At 51.2% G+C, this 20,971-nt stretch overlaps 1 protein-coding gene across 3 annotated transcripts in view; it reads left to right on the plus strand.

The window, feature by feature from the left end:
• The window catches only part of LRRK1 (leucine rich repeat kinase 1), a 121,425-nt gene extending 106,408 nt beyond the window's left edge, over positions 1-15,017 (plus strand). For all 3 annotated transcript variants that reach the window (XM_059371675.1, XM_059371676.1, XM_059371678.1), the window contains 7 exons: positions 627-821; positions 1,355-1,506; positions 6,689-6,806; positions 7,850-7,966; positions 10,456-11,306; positions 11,662-11,763; positions 13,637-15,017. In XM_059371675.1, coding sequence (XP_059227658.1) covers positions 627-821; positions 1,355-1,506; positions 6,689-6,806; positions 7,850-7,966; positions 10,456-11,306; positions 11,662-11,763; positions 13,637-13,814 — 1,713 coding nt within the window. In that variant the 3' untranslated portion in view covers positions 13,815-15,017. The remainder of the gene's footprint in view (positions 1-626; positions 822-1,354; positions 1,507-6,688; positions 6,807-7,849; positions 7,967-10,455; positions 11,307-11,661; positions 11,764-13,636) is intronic.
• The last annotated feature ends 5,954 nt before the right edge of the window (positions 15,018-20,971 follow it).

Raw genomic sequence — 20,971 nt, forward strand, 5'->3', positions numbered from 1 at the left:
AACTTAGAGGAGTCAACATTTAGTGATTTAGGAGATATTCCCCCTTTATGATTTGCATACACTGTCCTTCTGGTGCCAGGCACATTTAGCTGAGGGTCCGTGTTCTCTTGCCTTTTCTTGATTCTCAAGGATGAGAACCTGAGGACTAGCAGGGTCCCCGTGTGTGTTTATTGGATGGTTGGATGAGTGGATGGGTGGATGGTTGGATGGAAGGAAGGAAGTATGGGAGGATGGATAGGTAAGTGGGCAGAAGAACAGATCACCAGGTGGATGAATGGGTAGACAGGAATATAGATAGATAAATACACCGAAGGATAGGCCATCGGATGGATGGATGGATGGATGGATGGATGGATGGATGGATAATGGATGAAAAAAAGAAAAGGAAGGAAGGAGGGAAGGATTGGAAGATGGATGGCTAAAGGGACAAAATGATGGTCAAATGGTTGGTTGGAGGTTTGGACAGGTGGGGAGTGAGGGATGCATTGATGGATGAATAGATGACTGTGTCCCTTTGGGCAGGATCCCTGGTCCGATTGGTCTTCTGCTCCCTCTGTCTCAGGGCCAGCTTATGAAAGCTGCTGGGCCCAGGCCGGGGACCTGACTTGGCTTGCCTCTTTGCCCAGGTAGACATGTTCTCCTATGGAATGGTGCTCTACGAGTTGCTGTCGGGACAACGGCCAGCGCTGGGCCACCACCAGCTTCAGATTGCCAAGAAGCTGTCCAAGGGCATCCGTCCTATCCTGGGGCAGCCGGAGGAAGTCCAGTTCCATCGGCTCCAGGCACTCATGATGGAGTGCTGGGACACGAAGCCTGAGAAGGTACCTGATGGCCTGGGGGCTGGGGGCCTGGCCGCTCCTGCTCCTGTGATGGTGGAGGCTCTGGATGTCCAGAGCCCACATGTATGTCTACTTGCCCATCCTTCACTAAGGGTCTAGAACAAATGGGGCAACCCTTGTCTGCAGGAGTCATAATATTTTAAAGCTTAGCTGTTTGGGGCAAAAGGCCAGGGGGTTCAAGGTTAAATAAAATGATTTATCAAATTAGACAGTATGGATTTGATGTATTGGGAGTAAGTAAGGTCTGAGGAAAATTCTCCACAAGATAGCATGTCTGTGGGCATGGGGCTCGGAATATCGAGTTTAAGCTGACGGGACCACCTAAGTTCAAGTTCCCATAGAGAGTGAGGACCCAGGCCACCAGACGCTCTGGCACCTGGAGTTGTCTTGGCTTCTTCTGAACAGTTTCTCATCCTTCCTCCCTTGTTCAAGACCATCGGTTTCATGGGAAGGGTAGGCATCCATCTGGCCACAAGCGACCCTTGTTCACGGCTCCGGTGGCCTCTCTCCCTCAGCGACCCCTGGCCCTGTCGGTGGTGAGCCAGATGAAGGACCCAACCTTTGCCACATTCATGTACCAGCTACCCTGTGGGAAGCAGACGTCCTTCTTCTCCTCCCAAGGCCAGGAGTACATGGTGGTGTTCTGGGACGGGAAAGAGGAGTCCAGGTAATGTCCCGAGGCTGGCCGCGCCCTGCTAGTATTGGAGGAGGAGGGGGACTGTGGAATTGGGGAGCAGTCAGGGATGACCATGCTGAGAGGACTCTAGTGGACAGCTGGTTGAAAGCCTGGTGGAGTTCGCTCCAGAGAGAAAACTGAGTCCCCGCAAAGAGAAAGGCCTGTAAGCGTTCACGGTTGAGAGGGGCAAAGAGAAGGGGTGCGTGGGGTCAACAGAGGCCTTAGCTCTTGTACTTGTTTTTTTCCTTCTTCATTCCCATCCCCTATTTCACCCACCTCCCATCCCCCTCCCCTCTGGCAACCCCCAGTTTGTTCTCTGTGTTTAGGAGTCTGTTTCTGTTTTATTTTTTCTTTTGTTTTTTAGATTCCACGTGTAATTGAAATCATATGGTGTTTGTCTTTCTCTGACGTATTTCACTTAGCATAATGCCTCCAGGTCCAGCCTTGTTGTTGCAAAGGCCAAGATGTCATTCTTTTTTATGGCTGAGTAATATTCCGTGTGTGTGTGTGTGTGTGTGTGTGTGTGTGTGTGTGTGTGTATACACCACATCTTTATCCATGCATCTGTGGATGGATGCTTATGTTGCTTCCATATTTGGCTACTGTAAAAAATGTTGCAGTGAACAGGGATGCACATATCTTTTTTGTTGTTGTTGTTTTTAATTTGAGAGAGAGCAGAAGCACGAACAGGGCCATGGGGGTGGCAGAGGAAAAGGGGGAGGGAGAAGCAGACTCCCTACAAAGCAGAGAACCCAATGCAGGGCTCGATCCCAGAACCCTGGGATCATGACCTGAGCTGAAGGCAAAGGCTTTAACCCACTGAGCCACCCAGGTGCCCCTTCTGCTCATTTTTTAATCCAATTACTTGTTTTCTTGGTGCTAAATTGTATAAACTCTTTATATATTTTGGGTGTTAACCCCTTATCAGATTTATCATTTGCAAATATCTCCCATCCAGTAGCTTGCCCTTCCGTTTTGCTGATGGTTTCCTTCACTGTGCCAAAGCTTTTTAGTTCGCTGTGGTCCCAGTTTATTTTTGCTTTTGTTGCCCTTGATTCAGGAGACAGATCCAAAAAATATTGCTTAGCTTGATGTCCTAGGGTTTACTGCCTCTGTTTTCTTTTAGAAGTTTTATGGTTTCTGGGGCACTTAGGTGGCTCAGTGGGTTAAGCCTCTGCCTTCGGCTTAAGTCATGGTCCCAGGGTCCTGGAATTGAGCCCTCCATCGGGCTCTCTGCTCAGCAGGACCCTGCTTCCTCCTCTCTCTCTCTGCCTGCCTCTCTGCCTACCTGTGATCTCTGTCTGTCAAATAAATAAATAAATAATTTTTTTTTTTTTTTTAAAAAAGAACTTTTATGGTTTCAGGTCCACCTTTTAGGTCTTCGAGTTTATTTTGTGTATTGTGTAAGAAAGTGGCCCAGTTTCATTCTTTTGCATATGGCTGTCAAATTCTGATTGAACAACACTGATTGAAGAAACTGTCTTTCCACCCATTGTGTATTCTTGCCTCCTTTGTTGTGGAGGAACTGACCACATAAGTATGGGTTTATTTCTGGGCTCTCTGTTCTGTTCTGTTGATCTATGTGTGTTTTGGGGCCCATACCATTCCATTTTGATTACTCCGGCTTTGTCATTAATGGTTCAAAACCAGGGATTGTGATACTCCCAGCTTTAGTCTTCTGTCTCAAGATTTCTTTGGCTTTTCCAGTCTTTTGTGGCCTCCATACAAATTTTAAGATTATGTGTTCTCATTCTATGAAAAATGCTGATGCTCTTTTGATAGGGAGAGCGTTGAATCTGTAGATGACTTTGGGTAGTATGGATGTTTGAATAATAGTGACTCAACCAGTCCATAAACATGTGTCCTTTTATTTATGTCCTCTTCAGTTTGTTTTATCAATGTCTTTCACCTCCTGGATCAACGGTATTCCTAGGTACTTTATTCTTTTTGGTGCAACTGTAAATAGAATCATTTTCTTAACTTTTCTTTCTGCTAGTGTGCAGAAACATGACAGATTCCTGTATGTTGATTTTGTACCCCACGTCTTTACCCCGGTCACCTATTAGTTGTAATAGTTCTCCCATCCTGGGAGGACTTTGTTTTAAGATGGGTGCTATCTGCAGCTCGATGGCAGAAGGAGCAAATGATGCTGGGGGTCAGGGAGAAAGGACAGTGACTGGGGTGGGGTTGTCGAGTAGCGAGAGGGGCAGGGGACCCAGAGCCAAGCAGGACTGGTGCCCTTACATAAGCCATTTGTGGGCCTTCCCTTCTAGTCACATCTTTTTCTCAGTGAAGTGACAGGAAGGATGAAGCATCGGGATAGGTTTTGAATATTCGAGAAGACCACAGCGTGTGACGTGAACAGGGGCACATGAGACCAGGGTGGTGATGGCAGCCCTGAGGCCCTCCGGGGGTTGGAGGTCATATGTTGGAGATAAGGCTCATCCACAGGGTTATGTGCCCCCAGCATGCTTTGCTGCCCCCAGATGGCAAGCTGGGCAACAGTTGGTTTTAAGCAGAGTTGGGTTTTTGGCAGGAGGGAGAGAAGGACATGAGCAGTGCAGGTATTTTCAAAAGGGTCATGATAGAGATGAATCATAAAATAATGGGGCCATAAAATGGATAAGGAATAATGGAAAGTACCAGAGAGTCCTAGATCTTAGCAGAGAGTAAACAAAACCAAAAACCCTGTGATGTTATGGTAGTGGGTGGAATGTTCTGGAAAACTCAGGGGTAGAGGTCAGAAAATAGATCCTTGACACTGAGTGGGTGGGAGGGTTGCAAATATTAGCAAAGACGGGATCGACATGCAACTTTGGGAGAGGGTGGCTGGGGTAAGCTGAGAATGAGATCACTGGGAAACGAACAGGAGGTCACAGGACCAAGATGCCAAGTATTGGAAAGATCAGCTTTGTAGTCTCCAAAACCCACCATCTGGTGTGAGATCCTCCAGTCCTGGTCAGGGTATGAGGTGTTTCCCACCCCCTCGTGGGACATCTTCAGAGTCACAAGAGCATTTCATGGCCTGAATCGTCTTCTAAGCCTCATGGAAAACATAGGCGGGTGTCACAGTCGAATAATGCTTAGATAAAGTGGAGCTTGAGACACGAGGAGATAAATGGAAGAACTTTGCCATTTTCCCAAGATCCGTCCAGGTGACGTTTACACCACGATGAATGCCGTGGGGACTGAGCACCCTGACATAAGACATGGTGTAAGAAACCATGCCCTAAAGAAATATGTATATTGGTGCATGTGCATATTTACTTGTTTTTACTAATATTTATATATGCAAATATATATTTTTTCAGTAATTACATCGCCGGGCATCACACATTGTGATATTTGGCATGTAAAGTATGAAAGATAGATTAAATTTAAAAAAAAAAACAGTACTTCTGAATTTAAATTTTTGGATTCATATAGATTTTATCTTTATGAAAAATAAACTCGTGTTTCCTGGCCCTGCCCATTGATAAGGCCTACCAGTAATGACCATTTAGCAATCATGACTCCTGGGACCCAGATGGTGGGTCTAAGCACCCTAGTACTTAGTACTCTAAGTACATAAGGAACCAGGGCTTGTTGGAGAGGTGGCTGACTCCAGGTCTGGGACAGGAAGATGGCCGGAACATCTGACACACCAGAATCAAGGATGCCATCAGATATTCGTGAGGGGAGATTAAAGGGATTTAGGAGTCAACCCAGAGAGGTTCCTGCTGGCCAAGGATAGGGCAATTGGCCATTTAGTAAGAAGAATTGCAGTGGGTTGAGACATGTCAAATTTTTTAATTCATGTTTCTAATGCTACTTAATAAAAACAAAAAAAATAGAAACAGACAAACTGGGGTGCCTGGGTAGCTCTAGTCAGTTAAGTGTCCAGTTCTTGATTTCAGCTCAGGTCATGACTTCATGGTCTTTAGATCAAGCCCCACATGGGGCTTCATGTTCAGCAGGGAGTCTGCCTAAAACTCTCTCTCTCTCCCTCTCCCCATGCCCTCCCTCTGCCCATACTCTCTAAATAAATTAAGTCTTAAACAAAAACCCCTCGTTGATGACCATTGGAGGCTCCGACCCATTATTTTGAAAACTAGTATATTCAGAAAGAATCAAGGTTTTATTCTGCCTTTCCTATGTGAATTCTACCCCAGGGTAACAAAAGAGAGAAAAGGAGGAAGTTTCTCTTTTTAGAATTAAAGAAGCTAATACATAAATAAAGAATGCCAGAAATAGAATGTCAGCCTTTTGCAATCTCTATTGAAATAATGGATATAAGGCAGTGATCATTCATGATCACAAAAGGAGTGAGAACAGGACATTCCCAACAGAAATCCACACCCCCACTGAGGAAATGTTCTTGCCTAAAAAAAAACAGAATCTGATCAAGACTCCAGACTTGGGGGAGGGGTGAGACAGATGACACCCAAGGGATGTGGGGACTGCACAGGACACCCCCGGCATCCTCTGCACATAACCTGCCAGAGAAAAAAGAGAAAGGGGAGGGGAAGCCAGTCTATAGACTGAGAGACATAAATGTGCAAAAGATGTGTGTGACCTTGGTCAATAACTTCAGTCTCCACTTCAGACAGTGAGGACACTGGATGCCCAGGAGGAATCGGGGGGAGACAGAAATGCGAGGGGCAGGTCAGTTCCAGTGAGCAAACAGCAGCCCTAATATATGACAGCTTATTAGTTCTCAGAGTACTCGTGTTGGGGGATGTGTTTTGAGGACCCCCCAGCTTACTCTGACATGCACCCATCTGTCTTTAGCCTTGATTTTGTCTGCTCTGATATGGAGCAGCTCTCCTGTTCCTGGGTTGTAGCAGATATGGCCAGCGGGAAGGGTGAGTGGCTTTGATGGAAATGCGGCCACTTGTGCCCCTTCTTCACACTGGGGGGCAACTTCTCAGACCCTCCAACATCACAGACAGAAGAGAGCCTTTCTTCCCATTGGGAATGCCCTCCCACGGCCCAAACATTCAAGCAAGGGAAGCAGAATCCACCTGCACCCAGTGCAGTGAACGGTCCTCGATTCTCTCAGAACGTGGCCAAATTCAACCCTGGGTTGGAGGGGCTGGAGGAGGCAGCTGACGTCCTCCCCCAAGGCTGCTCAGGCCAAGCCAAGAGAAGGGAGGCCACTGTGTACTGACCCCACAATTGTCCCCGATTCTAGGAACTACACGGTGGTGAACACGGAGAAGGGCCTTATGGAAGTACAGCGGATGAGCTGTGCGGGAATGAAGCTGAGCTGCCAGCTCAAGGTCCAGAACTCTCTGTGGACGGCCACTGAGGTAAGTGCCCCCACACAGGGCTCTCATCCAGCTAGGCAACACAGGGTGCAGTCCATGCCGCGTTTTTTGGTGGGGGGGATTTAGCAAAGAGGAACACAGGATGCCTAGGTAGGTGGGATTACCAGATAACCCCAGCCTGCACGTGTGAGACCCCCAGAGCAGTGCCAGCGGCCCTGAGAAGAAGCAGAAGCGCAGTGTGTCCCCAAAGGTATCGACCGACCTTGTCCCTGCTTGTGACCTGGACTCAGTCGAGAGAAGTCTCAGGTGCGGGATCCCCGCGAAAGAACTCCATTAGGCTGGTGAAGTCACTGGGTTTCTCAGAGCACTGCAGGGGCTCCCCAGCCAGTCCTCCACTCAGCCCTAAAGGCATTTTGCCTTCACATCAAGGAAGTCAGCCGAAGGCCTTGGGAGCTGTCTTCTGAGAAATCCAGAGGGACGGGCCCCAGAGAATGCCTGGACTCTCCAGAGCTGTGTGGGGCGTGGTGAGGGGGCGTGGTGAGGGGCATGTTGATGGGGCGTGGCATTCGTGCCTCCTGCCCCGCCTCTCAGAGGACAGACACACGGAACAGACCGAGCTCTGACAGCAGGTTAGGCTGTGGGCCCCCCCCCCCCCCCCCCGGGCCTATGGGCAGCCCGGAGGTGCTCTAATTCCCTTTCGGGCTCACACACACTTCCCTCCACCTGCCGTGAGATGTCACGGGAAAGGTGAGGAACAGCGCAGTCAGGCAGTCCCACTTTGGCCAGGAATGCAGAGATGCAGAGACACACACACAGGCACTCAGGGGAAATAAAGTCTGGGCCCCAAGTCCCTGTGGTGGTTTTCTCCAGGTAACAGGGTAGGGGCAATTCTGTGTTTCTTCTTTAAACTCGTGTCATTTTCAAGATCCCTACAAAGCACAGGAAGATGCAACCAGCCAACCAGAAAGGCCCGGTCAAGGTTGCTTCCTAAGGCACAAAGGGGTTCCCAAGGCAAAAGGGACCCTGAGAGAAAATGGCAGGCATGTTCCCGCTGGGGTCTTACGTTGGCTTGTCTGCCTCTATAGGACCAGAAGATCTACATCTATAGCCTCAAGGGCATGTGCCCCTTAAACACACCCCAGCAGGCTTTGGACACCCCGGCGGTCGTCACCTGCTTGTTGGCAGTGCCTGTTATTAAAAAGGTGAGGTCGGGCGGGGGGAGGTGGATGCCCTTCTGTTGGGGCGTCCCCCCTCGGCTTGGGTGTGGGGGTATGAGAAGCGGGAGCAAAGCCAGTTCCTCTTGGACCACCGAGCCCGGGGTCAGGTCCCAGTCAGCCTCAGAGAGACAGACCATCATGAGTGCCTTTTCAGGAGCCTGTGGAACTCACAGAGCAGAACTCGGGGCTGAGGGGAAAGCTTGCATTTCACTTGCAAATGCCACAGTCCCAGATTCAGGTGAAGCGCTTTTGGGGTACAGATGGTATAAATAGCCGTTGCATGTGTGCCCTTCCCCTTCGGGTAGCAGTGGACATGTGCCGGCAGCCCTGCCCACACCCCTGGGGAGCAGCAGGCTCCATGTACCTCTGGAGTGCCCACGGTCAGCCCTAGACCTTGGGTCCCTCTTTGTCCTTGATCTTCTAGCCCCCACCTCTCTGAAATAGAGCCCCAGGTGGTCAATCCCCACAGCCTGGGTCTCCGGCCCCTCTGCAGGTGGATGAGCCTCCCCGCCCATCCAGCACCGCGCTCTGGGGTGACCCTTCTTGCTAGGAATGCACCTCTGCCACACCACCTTTTATTCAGTTCTCAAGGTCAGGGGCCACCGAGCCTGCTCTGAGAAGCTGCCCCAGTCCTTCAGTGGTGCCGTCTGGCTTCTCAGGCCTCCGAACCCAGGCACTGCTCTTCTGCCTTTGCCCCCTGCCCCGCCGCCCCGTCCCCTGCTGGTTCTCCCTGCTCCTCGTCAACGCTCAGGGTGTCATTATCAGTGGTGTTTGGTTAAAACATGTTGGCTGTCATCATCCAATTTCAGGATAAGAAGAGGTTGAAAAGGGTTCTTTGAGCATAACATCCTCCAAGCTCTGGACCTGTGCACTTGGGTAAATGTGAGAGCATTATTATGACTTCTTAACAGTCGTGAAGTAGATATGCTCTTTGCCCAACTACAGTCTATTTCTTTAAAAAAAAAAAAAATTTAAAAAGTCTGAAATGAACCCTAGAATCATTTACAACCGTGCCCCATGGGCAAGGCTGGGCAGCTCGGGACCCCGTCTGCCCAGAGCCCAGGAGGACATGGCACAAAGCGTTATTTAAGGCCACTGCTGGCCAGAGCCCCCGAACCAGGGCACCACCACCCGCACGACCAAGGGGAATAAAGCGGGCTCTGTGCGGAGCCTCCTTGTCAGCATGCCTGCGCCTCGGAGGCCGTGCTGCCCCGCGGCCATGACGGCAGGCCCCTGCATTCTTGCACGCGCACATTCACACCCAGCCGGACCGTGGGGCTCACCGCCCGGTCTGGGGCCCAGAGCTGGGATTCAGATAGAGACGCTGCTCCTATTTGCTTTGGCTGCCTTCTTCCAGAAATTTCTGAGGATGGATTTTGATAAATGTTCTTAGGACTCATTGACCTTGCTGTTGTGCTCTCGTTCCCTTGGACAGTCTGGCCTCCCCAGTTCCCAGGTAGCTCCAGGTCCCAGAAAGGGGACTTTCTATTGCCCACCCGTGCTGGCACGAAGCCTGGGTCCCTGCTCTGTGGTGGCTTCGGCTTTGTTCTCCTGAATTCCTCCCTTCCACCCAGCCCTTGCCAGGCATCCGGGCTCTGCAGCTGCCCTCTGTGCTCGGCTCCACAGAGATGCTTCAGGAAGGCCAGCATCCAGCACTGTCCCTGCACCTTTGCCTATAGAAGATGGCACGCTTCACTGTGAGGGTGGAGGGCAACCCCAGGACCCTAGCGTGGCCATCTGGGCATTTCAGAATAGGTGTGGGAAGTGGGGGGGAGGGGTGTAGACACAGGGTCCGAGAAGTGCCTCCATGAGAGGGTTGAGCTGGAAGCGATTTCTTCAAGGGTAGGCTCAGCTGCACACATCATCTGCTGGGGCAGAACGCCAGGTGGATTCACAGAGATGGTTGAGACTGAGCCCTTCCATGTGGCAGGCCCACACCGAGGACGCAGTGGCGGGCACGCCAAGCCTGCTGCCATGGAGTCCCCGTCTGGTGGGGCAGCCGGCAGGAGGTCGCAAGCACGCCCACATGCTGACCATGACTGCTGTCACATCGTTAACAAGCGGAGCTCATGGGAAGGAGGGAACCACGTCCTGCCTCTGAAGGAGGCCCGTGTGACCCGAGGCAGAAGGCAGCCCCCTCCCACTCACGCTGCCGGAAGCCAGCCTGCAGGCCCCTTGATTCAGGGCCCTTGATTCAGGGCACACCCGCCCTTCCCCTATGTGCCAGGGGCCACACTCTTCCCCTGCACACTCCTCTCCTGCTCCTGGCAGGGAGGGCGGGTGTGGCTCTTCTGGGCCAGAGTTGCACCTGCTCTGGGAGCATGCCCAGAAGCTCCTGCTGGCGGCCCCCTGCCTTTCTGGGTACATCACTCCTCTGAGGGTGCTGGGGTCAGTGCAAAGAGGAGTTTTGTGCCCACTCTGCTTCTCTCCCGGCCTGCGGGAGGCTCACGGGCAGTCCTGTCTTCTCCCCGCAGAACTCCTACCTGGTGCTCGCAGGCCTGGATGACGGGCTTGTGGCGGTGTTTCCTGTGGTGCGGGGCGCCCCGGACAGCAGCTGCTCCTACCTGTGCTCACACACGGCCAACAGGTCCAAGTTCAGCATCCCAGATGAAGACACGCGGCAGAACCCCTACCCTGTGAAGGCCATGGAGGTGGTCAACAGCGGTTCCGAGGTCTGGTACAGCAACGGGCCAGGCCTGCTGGTCATCGACTGTGCAGCCCTGGAGATCAGCAGGAGGCTGGAGCCCTACTCGGCCCCTTCGGTGGTCACCTCGGTCGTGTGCAGCTCCGAGTGCCGTGGGGAGGAGGTCGTCTGGTGCCTGGATGACAGGGCCAACTCACTGGTGATGTACCACGCGGCCACCTACCAGCTGTGTGCCCGGTACTTCTGTGGGGACCCCAGCCCACTCAGAGACATGTTTCCAGTGCGCCCCCTGGATCCAGAGTCCCCAGGCAGCCACGCAGCTGGCTCCAAAGAGCCCAAGGGGGACTCCATCGCGGACGTGAGCATCATGTACAGCGAGGAGCTAGGCACACAGATCCTGACGCACCAGGACTCGCTGACTGACTACTGCTCCATGTCCTCCTACTCCTCATCCTCTCCCCACCGGGCCCCCGCGTCCTCCTCCAGCCTGCCCTGCTCCCCGGCCAGCTCTTCCAGTGTGCCTTTCTCCACCGACTGTGAGGACTCTGACCGGCTGAACGAGCCCGCCGTGAGCTCCGACAGGTCTGAGCACGACCTGACGCCCGTGGACGGGGACGCCTTCAGCCAGCACCTGCAGGCCGTGAGGATCCTGGCCGTGAAAGACGTCATCTGGATCCCCAGGTACGTTTCCCCGCGAGCGGGGCAGCACTCCCATACTGCCCACGGGAGCTTGCCGAGGCCACCATGCTCCCTGTGTTCTGGAGCCTCGAGGGGTCTCTTTAGGAAACCTGAGAAGGGCCCCCATGAGTGCTCATCTGCCCCCCGGGGACCGCCAGGCAGAGCCCCGATCTGCAGCGATTCGGTTTCCCGCTGGGAAAGGCCTCCTGGGCCTGGCCGCGGCGCCCTCGCGGTAACCCAATCCGTTCTCACAGAGGCGGCGCATTTGTTGCCTCGCCTCTGTGCACGCTGGCTCCATTTCCCCCCGAGAGCACGGCCCTGGACAAAACGCTTCCCCTTCTCGGGTTTGGTTTCGCAGGCGCGGCGGCGATGTCATTGTCATCGGCCTGGAGAAGGACGCCGGGGGCCAGCGGGGCCGCGTCCTCGCTGTCTTAAAAGCCCGGGAGCTGAGTCCGCATGGGTAAGCCTGAAGATGCCTCCTTTAGGCTCCCCAGCTGTGGTGCGGGGAATCAGGGCCCCTCTGCCAGCACCCCTACACCCTCAACGGCTTCTCACCTTTCTGTCCTCCACCAATAAATGCCACGGTGGCCAGAAGGCAGAGAAGGAACAAGTTGAGGTCCTCCAGGCAGCTCCTCGGAGCTCAGCAAATACTAGCTGAACTGGGCATCACGGGTCATGGGTCCACAGATCATGGCTGGCTGTTTCTGGGGTTCCCAGTGCACCTGCAGATTGAGGGTCCTGCCTGGGGTCTATATGTCCAGGGCTGGAGTTCAGCTGCCATTGAAACGGGGAGCTGACTGATTCACTGTCCTTCCCACCAAGTAGGAGGGCCCTTTCTGGGGTCTCCGCCTGCCCAGACAGCCCCTAGGGGAGGCACAGACCTGGCACACACCATCCCTCCCTGTGCCCGAGCCCAGGCTCTGCCATGGCTCCATACCCATCTGTCGGGAGGCCCTACCAGGAGGCAGACCAGACTCCACTGAGAAGGTTGTTCTGGGGCAAGACAGCCTATCTGGATACAGTGTGCGTGGCTATGGGCATGGGAGGCTGGCACTGGCCAGTATCCCCAGAGTCCCCTGCCAGCCGGCAGTATGCACACCTCACTTTGTCTACTGAGTCCCATCCTGAGAACCTCCTTGATGGAGAAATGTCATGTGGCCTGTTTGCCCCAGAGCAGGATAATGGTGAAAGAGGAAACATTTGTGACAGGTCCCTTTCCTTGCCCGAAAGCACGGGGCATCCTCAAGGACCCACCAGATCCACTGACGCCTGGTCTGCCAGTGATTCCAGAAGCAAGATCTGGGATGTGTTGTGTGTGTGTGTGTGTGTGTGTGTGTGTGTGTGCGTGTGAGTGTGTGTGTGTTGAGTCCCAGCTGAGTTTGTGGGTGAAGTAGTGACCACATCACAGGTCAGGGGGGTTGGGGGGCTTCTGGGGAAGCAGGCATGTCTGTAGAGCCCAGGCCTGGGGATCTCACCTTGCCCATCACTAGTGTCCCAAAGTTTTTCACGGGTGGTGTTTTCCTGTGCAGCCCCCAAAGACGGGTTTACTCTCTGTAGGGAGAAAGCAGTCCAGGCAGCTAGCTAACATTGAGGGCCATAGCCTGATCCCACCAGCTTTTTGCCATGCATCTGAGACATTGATTCTCTCGGGAGATAACTAGTGAATTCCTGCGGCGTGCAGGGCCCTGAGGTGGCCAGAGGCCCTGCATGTGATACCAGTTTGCACGCTGGCCACAGGGCAAGGCAGTGAGCACTGGGACATGGGCTTCCCGGTCTGGCTGAGACCCAGCAGGAAACCTGTGGTGTGTGCACAGATCGGCAAAACAATCCACAGCCTCCAAAAACAAATGCGTATAGTTAGGGCATGTTGGCACGGGTTTCCGTCGGTTATACCACCCTGGATTTCCTAAGCACCGAGAACTTAGCATAGGAGGAAGAGCTGGGCCTGAGCTGACAGCAAGGAGAACCAAGTCAGTGCTTCAAATCCGTTAGTGTCCGCTGACAAGCAGCAGTCGGAGGTGATGGTGCTTTCTGGAAACTTGGGGGTCTGGGTCCACTGACAGAGGCTACCTGCTGTCTGTGGAGTGAGTCCCTTGCAGAAGGTCCCCATGCACACGAAGGAATGCCCTAGGCTCTTCTTTAGTTACGAAGCCTCCGCACATGGGCTGGACCCCCCAGGGGAAGCCGGTGCAGCAGAGCACAGCCTGCCACCGGGCTAGGATGTCCAGATGCCCCCCCTCAGCCAGGCTCCCAAGAAATTGCACACTGAGGGTCCTGGCCCCAACCAAGTGGGGACCCCTGTAGATTTTCTCAGACCCCTCCTTTCTCTGTAGGGTGCTTGTGGACGCAGCCGTGGTGGCAAAGGACACAGTCGTGTGTGGCTTCAAGAATGAAAACACCGAGTGGTGCCTCGCTGTCTGGAGGGGCTGGGGCACCAGGGAGTTTGACATTTTCTACCAGTCCTATGAGGAGCTGGGCAGGCTGGAGGCTTGCACGCGGAAGAGGAGGTGATTCCTATGGAATGACAGTCGTGAAGACCTGGCTGCCCTGGACCACCCCTGCCTGCCGCCTGCTGCCCCCTGAGGACCCAGAAGACCCTGAAACATTTGCTGCTAGAAGTGCCGAGAAGTCACCACCTTGGCTGTGGTCTCGGGGGCTCCCTGGTTCTCCAGGGCAGAGCTAGCTGCCTACCTCCATTCTCCCATTATGGGTTTTGCAACCCAAGAGAAGACGGTGGGGCCTGGTTGGGAGTAACTGCCCCTGTCTCTTCCCTGGAAGTCCAGGAGCAGGGGAGGGGGGCCACGCTCCGGCCTGGGTCACACAAAGCGGGGCTGGGTCTTCCCGGTCCCTCCCCAGGTCTCAGATGGAATTACACTAGACGCTCTCAGCTGGGGAGCAGTTTGGGGCAGGGGCGGGAGGGTGCCGTGACCCCTGCCCCTTCCCCCAGTGGTCTCCAGGCTCTCAGCCCATTTCACAAGTCCCTGGGGCCCTGGGGCCCTGCTTGGGCAAGCAGAGATCAGATGTCTCCTGCTCAGGAAAGTCTCTGTGTGAGAAGCCCTCAGAAGGACGTCAGGGAGGAGCACTCCCAATCTGGGGGATGAATGAGTTCATTTAAGTGACACAGCCAGAAAGCCAAGAGCTCGTGCAGGGACCGGAGCACCCACTCGGCCTCTACATTCTTCTGCTGACAAAAGGCCGGGGAAACTCAATCAGCAGGACTTAAGAAAGGGCCGTGTGTTTATAGCTTCGTAAAGTAAACTCGGACGCAGCTGGAGCACAAGCCCTGTTTGTTTGCACGTAATAATCTTGTTTATCACTTTAACAAATTAAGTAATAGCTCGGTGGTTAGGCCCTGGTTGTAAAATCACCTCGTACGGGGCTTCCACCAAATCAGGCGTTGGCTCAGCATTGACGGGGCTCACGGACAGCGAAGTCCAAGGAGCGAAATGGTTAATGAGGGATTTATGGGTCTGAGAGCCACCGTTTGTATAAATTAATGCACACACAGGTGCCCACGGATCACTTGGCTCCTGAAAGTAATCATCTGAGACCACTGGACCCAGAACGGTGGTGTGAACGTGAGCTCATCCCCTGGTTCAAGTTGTTGACCTTCTTCTAAAATTAAGTTATGCAGATCAAACTTAAGATTGGCTGGGATATGTGGACAAAGGTTGCTCCTTTTATTTGAAAATAAACCGGTTCTCTTGAGAATGATGTCAGCCTCTGTCTATAGAGCGTGTTGGAAGGACCCAGGCCCGCTTGCTGCTGGGGTGGAATGATCAGAACACCCCCACCGGCGCACAGCTGTCCCCATCCAAGCAGCCCCATAGCAGCCCCCCACACCCCCAGTGCACAGCTGTCCCCATCCAAGCAGCCCCATAGCGGCCCCCCACACCCCCAGTGCACAGCTGTCCCCATGCAAGCAGCCCCATCACAGCTTCTGTGAGCAGAGACAGCTGCTGCATCAGCCTCAGCCCACCCACTTCCTTTCGCTGCTGGCCGGGCATCGAGTCCAATGGGGACTGCAGGTCTATGCCTCCCACCTACGTCACCACCACATCCTGCTGCAGTCCCTCAGCTCGGCCTTGGTGCTCATCACTCTCCTTCCCTTGCCATCCCGGCACCCCACAGCTGCCCACTGCTCCCCACATGCAAACCGGGTCCCGTCCTTCCCCCGCTCCCATTCCACGCTCTACCACTTGCAGCCAGACTGCCAGGCCAACGCTCAGGGCCCCCACCATCCAGTCCTAACCCACTTTCTGACCTGGCCTCCTCCCAGCCTGAGACCCAAAGCTGCCGCGAGGAGAGGCCGGGTGTTTAGGCCATGGCCTCACGGAGCTGGCTTAGGGCACCTCTGCGCAAAAGTCAGAAACCCGCGCAGGAAATGGTTTCACTACATAAAAATTAGAAACTTAAACAGAAAAACTACCACAGAGTCAAAAGACAGTCAACTGTAGAAAAAAAATGTTGGTGACAAATGAGAGCCAAATAGCTAATTTATCTTATATGCAAAGAGTTGGTACCTATCGAGAAGAAAGAGGAAACACAAAAGGAAAACAGGAAGAGCACATAAATAGCACTCACCCTCCCCCAACAGTTGGGAAGTAGTCGTGAGGACAACAACAAAATGTCCTTTACCCCTCATGTTGGCATTCCTGTGGGGATCCAAGGATGCCATGTTGAAAGGTCCACCTGTGCAAAGGCCCTGTGGCGGGAATGAGCTGCTGTGCCAGAAGGACAGATGAAAAGCCAGTGGGGCTGGAGCATTTGGAAGAAGGGGGAGCTCAGAGGTCTGCTAGGCATGGCTTTGTTAGCATGGATCCCCATCAAAGCTGCTGGTGGTATTAAGCAGGGATGTTTGGTGACCTGATTGTCTTTAACTTTTTGCTGAGTGGCAAGTGGACTAAAGGGGAGCTAATTGATAGTCAGGCCACCCCTTAGAGGGCATTTTGGCCATACCCATCAAAATTTCAAATGCAGATCAAACCTAACAGTCCCACTTCAACATTTGATCCCAAACCTTCCGTGAAAAGGCCCAATGCTACAGAACAAGAGTGTCATTGTGGCATCACCTGTAGTGGCCCCAAACAGGAGACGACCTAAACCTCTAGCAGGAGGAAAGTCTAAAAATGTCTGACCCACCAACCCTGCCGTCCTCTGCAGCTGGTCAGAGAACGGGGCGGGGCCAGAGGTCCTGCTCTGCCATGTTCTCCGGGGTGTCATACATGCATTGTTATCTTAAAAAGCGACTCACAGTGTGGTGTGAGTATAGATACTCTTTGAGTGAAAAAAGTAAAGCTCCATGGGCATGCACAGGGGAAATTACCCGGAAGGTGCCCAGGAGTCTGGCAGACATTGGCTGCCCCTGGGGAGGAGAGCCGAGGGCTGGCATAGAGCAGGAGGTCCCCAGGTTTTGTTTTATACTTCCTCACGGCACTGTTTAAATTATAGATAAGCCTTTCCATGACAGTAAGCCAGGCTGGGAGGGACTTCTCCCCACGGCCCCAGGAAGGACACTCCTCGACCTTGGTGTCCAGAGGTCATAGGAAGTCCCCTTGGAGGATATCAGGTCCCAGGGGCGGGGCCAGTAATCTGTCACATCCACCTGACCCCATGGCTTGGCTCATACAGAAACCACGCCCCCTTGCCCGGCTGTCGTTGGGATGTAGGCAGAGAGTCCCAGGCTGAGGAGGACAGGTGGGAGGGACTGGGAACAGTTGGCAAAGGCCAATGGACTCTGTCCCCAGTCTGCCCTTGCCCTGGTGTTGTGGACACGTGCAGCCCAGCTGCAGGGTCAACACCCACCAGATGAGCACCCAGCCTCCTCCCAACTCCCGCCACCGCCCTGCACCAGGGAACGCAACAGGCTTTCTGATGACCAGTCATCGGCTGGTCACCACCTGCCAGGGCCACTGATCACTCGGAGTCTCTGCAATGGCCCTACCTTGGGGGGGTGCCTAGATCCCACCTCCCTGCACAGCCCCTCAGACTGTCTGCGTCTCTTGTAGACAGTATCTGCTGACCCCCCAGAGGAGGCATGGGGATGCAGAACCCCCCCCACCAAGAGTACAGAAAGACATCATGGTGAACCCCATCCTCTAGATGCCAGCAGACCGGTGCCCCAGAAGAAGCCACAGTGTCTGATATGTCAGGGCCCCGGGGCCTCAAAACCTCTGCCTCCCTGAGCATCCAGTGGTATTTCCCATCCTGGGCTGAATGAAGCAGCCTTGAAGGAAATAGGGGCAGGAAGGTGGGAGCAGTTAGTTAAAATAGCACTTGGAGAGCCACTGGCAGAAACTGCTCAGTAACAGACCCTGCTTTTGTTGGCACATCATTTCTCAGCCTCCCACCCCAGGGAGGGGTGAGGCTGGGAGGGAGCTCAGCAGAGATGGCTGAGGAGGGCTTCAGGGAAGGACTATCAGATGGCTGACTCAGTGGGAGCCCTTCAACCCCATCTTCCCCCCCTCCACCCACCCCGTCCTCAACAGAGCTTGAGGGCAGGGCCCTCTAGAGATACCAGGAAGACCTGGGGACAGCAATGGGGAGGCAGCCCACCACGCCAGCCTGGGATGCTGACCTCCAGCCTCCTCATTACCTCATGGACCAGGAAATCACTTCCTGGTTTAAACCAGTATTTTCCAGCTTTCCACTACCAGCAGCCCAGGGCAATTCCTAAAAGTGAAGGTACACTTTCCACTAGCACAACCCGGCCCCGAGGCAAACAAGGGATGCTCTCAGGCTGGTCTTCACAAGTCTCTGTTTAAGCTCAAGCAGAGGGACCTGAGCAATGATGAACTGGAACATTCCGTGGCCAGAACTACCCCAGGAGCTTACTTCTGCATCGTGAGAGCTGGACCTGGTCTATAGTTCTTGTCCTTGGAACAACCACAATCACAAAGAGGTTCAGGGTTGCACCCTAGTCACCCAAAGGCCAGCTTTGATGTCTTGCAAATCTAAATCCTCGACCTTGAGCAAGCTACCGCACTTCTGTGGCCCTGGTTTCTTCTTTGTGAAATAGAATGACAATTCTCACCCTGTTGGGATCAGGAGAGGCAATCTACGTGACAGCCCCAACCCAGCCCCCTACCCAGGGCCAGGACGCCCTCCCCTGCTTCCTCGTCGTGACCACCCTCTCCCCTGTAATTACAACCTAGGAAGGCTCAGAAATGCTTGGAAGAACTATGACTAAGAGTAAGAAGGGGACTCATCTGGAACAAGGAAGGTGTGAAGCTAAGGCAGTAGATGTTGGATCTGTTTTATAGTAGTACTCAGTTTTGTAATAGATGTAGCATTTTATGTATGTTTTATCTGATTCTTAGGGTCTTTAAAGCATTGAAGGTCAATACCCCCTTTTCAACAATGGACAGATCACCCAGACAGAAAGTCATTTCAGAAACACTGGACTTGAACTACACTTTGGACTAAATGGACCTAACAGACATACACAGAATATTTCATCCACCACCATCTGAATACATATTCTCCTCAAGTCCATACAGAACATTGTCCAGGATAGAATATATGTTAGGTCACAAAATAAGTTATAAGAAATGTAAGAAGATTGAAGTCACATCAGTATCTTTTCTTACCACAATAGTAAGAAACTAATGTTAATATCAGGAAGAAAACAGGGAAAATCAGAAATATGTGGAAATTAAGCAAAACACACTTGAACAACCACTGCATCAAAAAAGAAATTGAAAGAGAAATCAAAGAATATCTTGAAACAAACAAAAATGGGAATAATACACGACAAAACTTACAGGACACAGCAAAAGCTTTCTAAGGGGGACAGTTTACAGAGATAATGCCGACAATAAGAAGAAAAAAAAAAGATTTTAAATAAACAATGTAATTTTACACCTCAAAGAACTGGAGAAAGAATAAACTAAAAAATAAAGTTTACATAAAGGAGGAAATAACAAAGATCAGAGCAGAAATAAATGAAACAGAGACTAGAAAAATAATAGAAAACCTCAATGAAAGTGAACTTGCTTTTTGAAAAAATAAACAAAATTGGCAAGCATGTAGCTAGACTGAGAAAAAAATACTCAAATACATAAAATTAGAAACAAAAGGGTAGATACAGATTACAACTGATACCACAGAAATACAAAGGGTCTTGAGAACCTACAAGGAACAATGATATCCTAACAAATAGGATAACCTTGAAAAAATGGATAAATCCCTAGAAGCATGCAATCTACCAAGATGAATCATGAAGAAATAGAAAATCTGAACAGATCAATAACGGGTAGAGATTGAATCAGTAGTCAAAAATCTCTCAACAAAGAAAAGTCATTCACTAGTGAATACTACCAAACATTTAAAGAAGAATTAATACCAATCTTCAAATTCTTACAAAACATTCAGGAGAAGAAAGCACTTCCAAACTCATTTTTTGAAGCTAGCAACGATCCTTATACCAAAGCCAGACAAGTACACTACAAGAAAATAACAGTACAGATCGGTATCTCTGGTGAACACAACTGCAAAAATCCCCAACAAAACATAACAACCCTAATTTAAAAACACATTAAAGGGATGGTACACCATGACCTAGTGGAATTTATTCCTGGAATGCAAGGATGTTTCAACATATGCAATGTCAATAGATTCCATTTAACAGAATAAAGGACAAGTATCATATGATCATCTCGATAGAAGCATTTGACAAAGTTGAGCATTCTTTCACGATATAAAGATATTCTCAACAAATTAGACATATAAGGAATATACCTCAACATAATAAAGATCATGTATGATAAGCCCACAGCTAACATCATACTCAGCAGTTAAAAGCTAAAAACTTTTTCTCAAAGACTGTGAACAAAACAAGGATCCCACTCACCACTTCTATCCAACAGAGTACTGGAAATCCTAGCCAAAACAATTAGGCAAGAAAAATAGAGAGAGATCCAAATAGTAAAGGAAGTAGTCAAATTGTCTTTGCAGGTAAAATGAGGTTATATAAAGAAAACCCTAAAGACTCCATATATAGACAAAAACTGTTAAAACTAACAAATTCAGTGAGATTTTGGGATACAAAATCAACATGCAAATATCAGTTGTGTTTCTATTCAAATAAAATGAACTACCCCAAGAAGGAATTAAGAAAACCATCTTATTTACAATAGCATTAAAAAAAAAATACTTTAGGAGTAAATTTAACCCAAGAGGTGAAATATCTGTACACTGAAAACCAGAAACACAGGTGGTAGAAATTGAAGAAGACATGAGTAAATGGAAAGATACCCCTACATACATTAGAAGAATTAATATAAATACTATACAAAGTCATCTATATAAATGCAACTCCTCTCAAAATTCAAATGGCATTTTTCACAGAAATAGGAAAAACAATCCTAAATTTGTTTGGAACCACAAAAGATCCCAAATAGCCAAAGCACTCTTGAACAAGAAGAACGAAGCTGGAGTTATCTTCCTGGTATCAAACTTCTTGATATTACCAAGCTATACTAATTGAAACAGCATGGTACTGGCATAAAAACAGGCAGATGGACCAATGGGATATAGTCAAAATCCTAGAAAAAAACCCACCCATATATGGTCAACTAGTCTTTTAAAAAAAGCCCCAAGAATACACAATGGGGAAAATATCATGGATTTAGACTTAAATATTAGACCTGAAACAATGAAACTCCTAG

The sequence above is a fragment of the Mustela nigripes genome, chromosome 13 (genome assembly GCF_022355385.1).
Source record: "Mustela nigripes isolate SB6536 chromosome 13, MUSNIG.SB6536, whole genome shotgun sequence".
NCBI lineage: Eukaryota > Metazoa > Chordata > Mammalia > Carnivora > Mustelidae > Mustela > Mustela nigripes.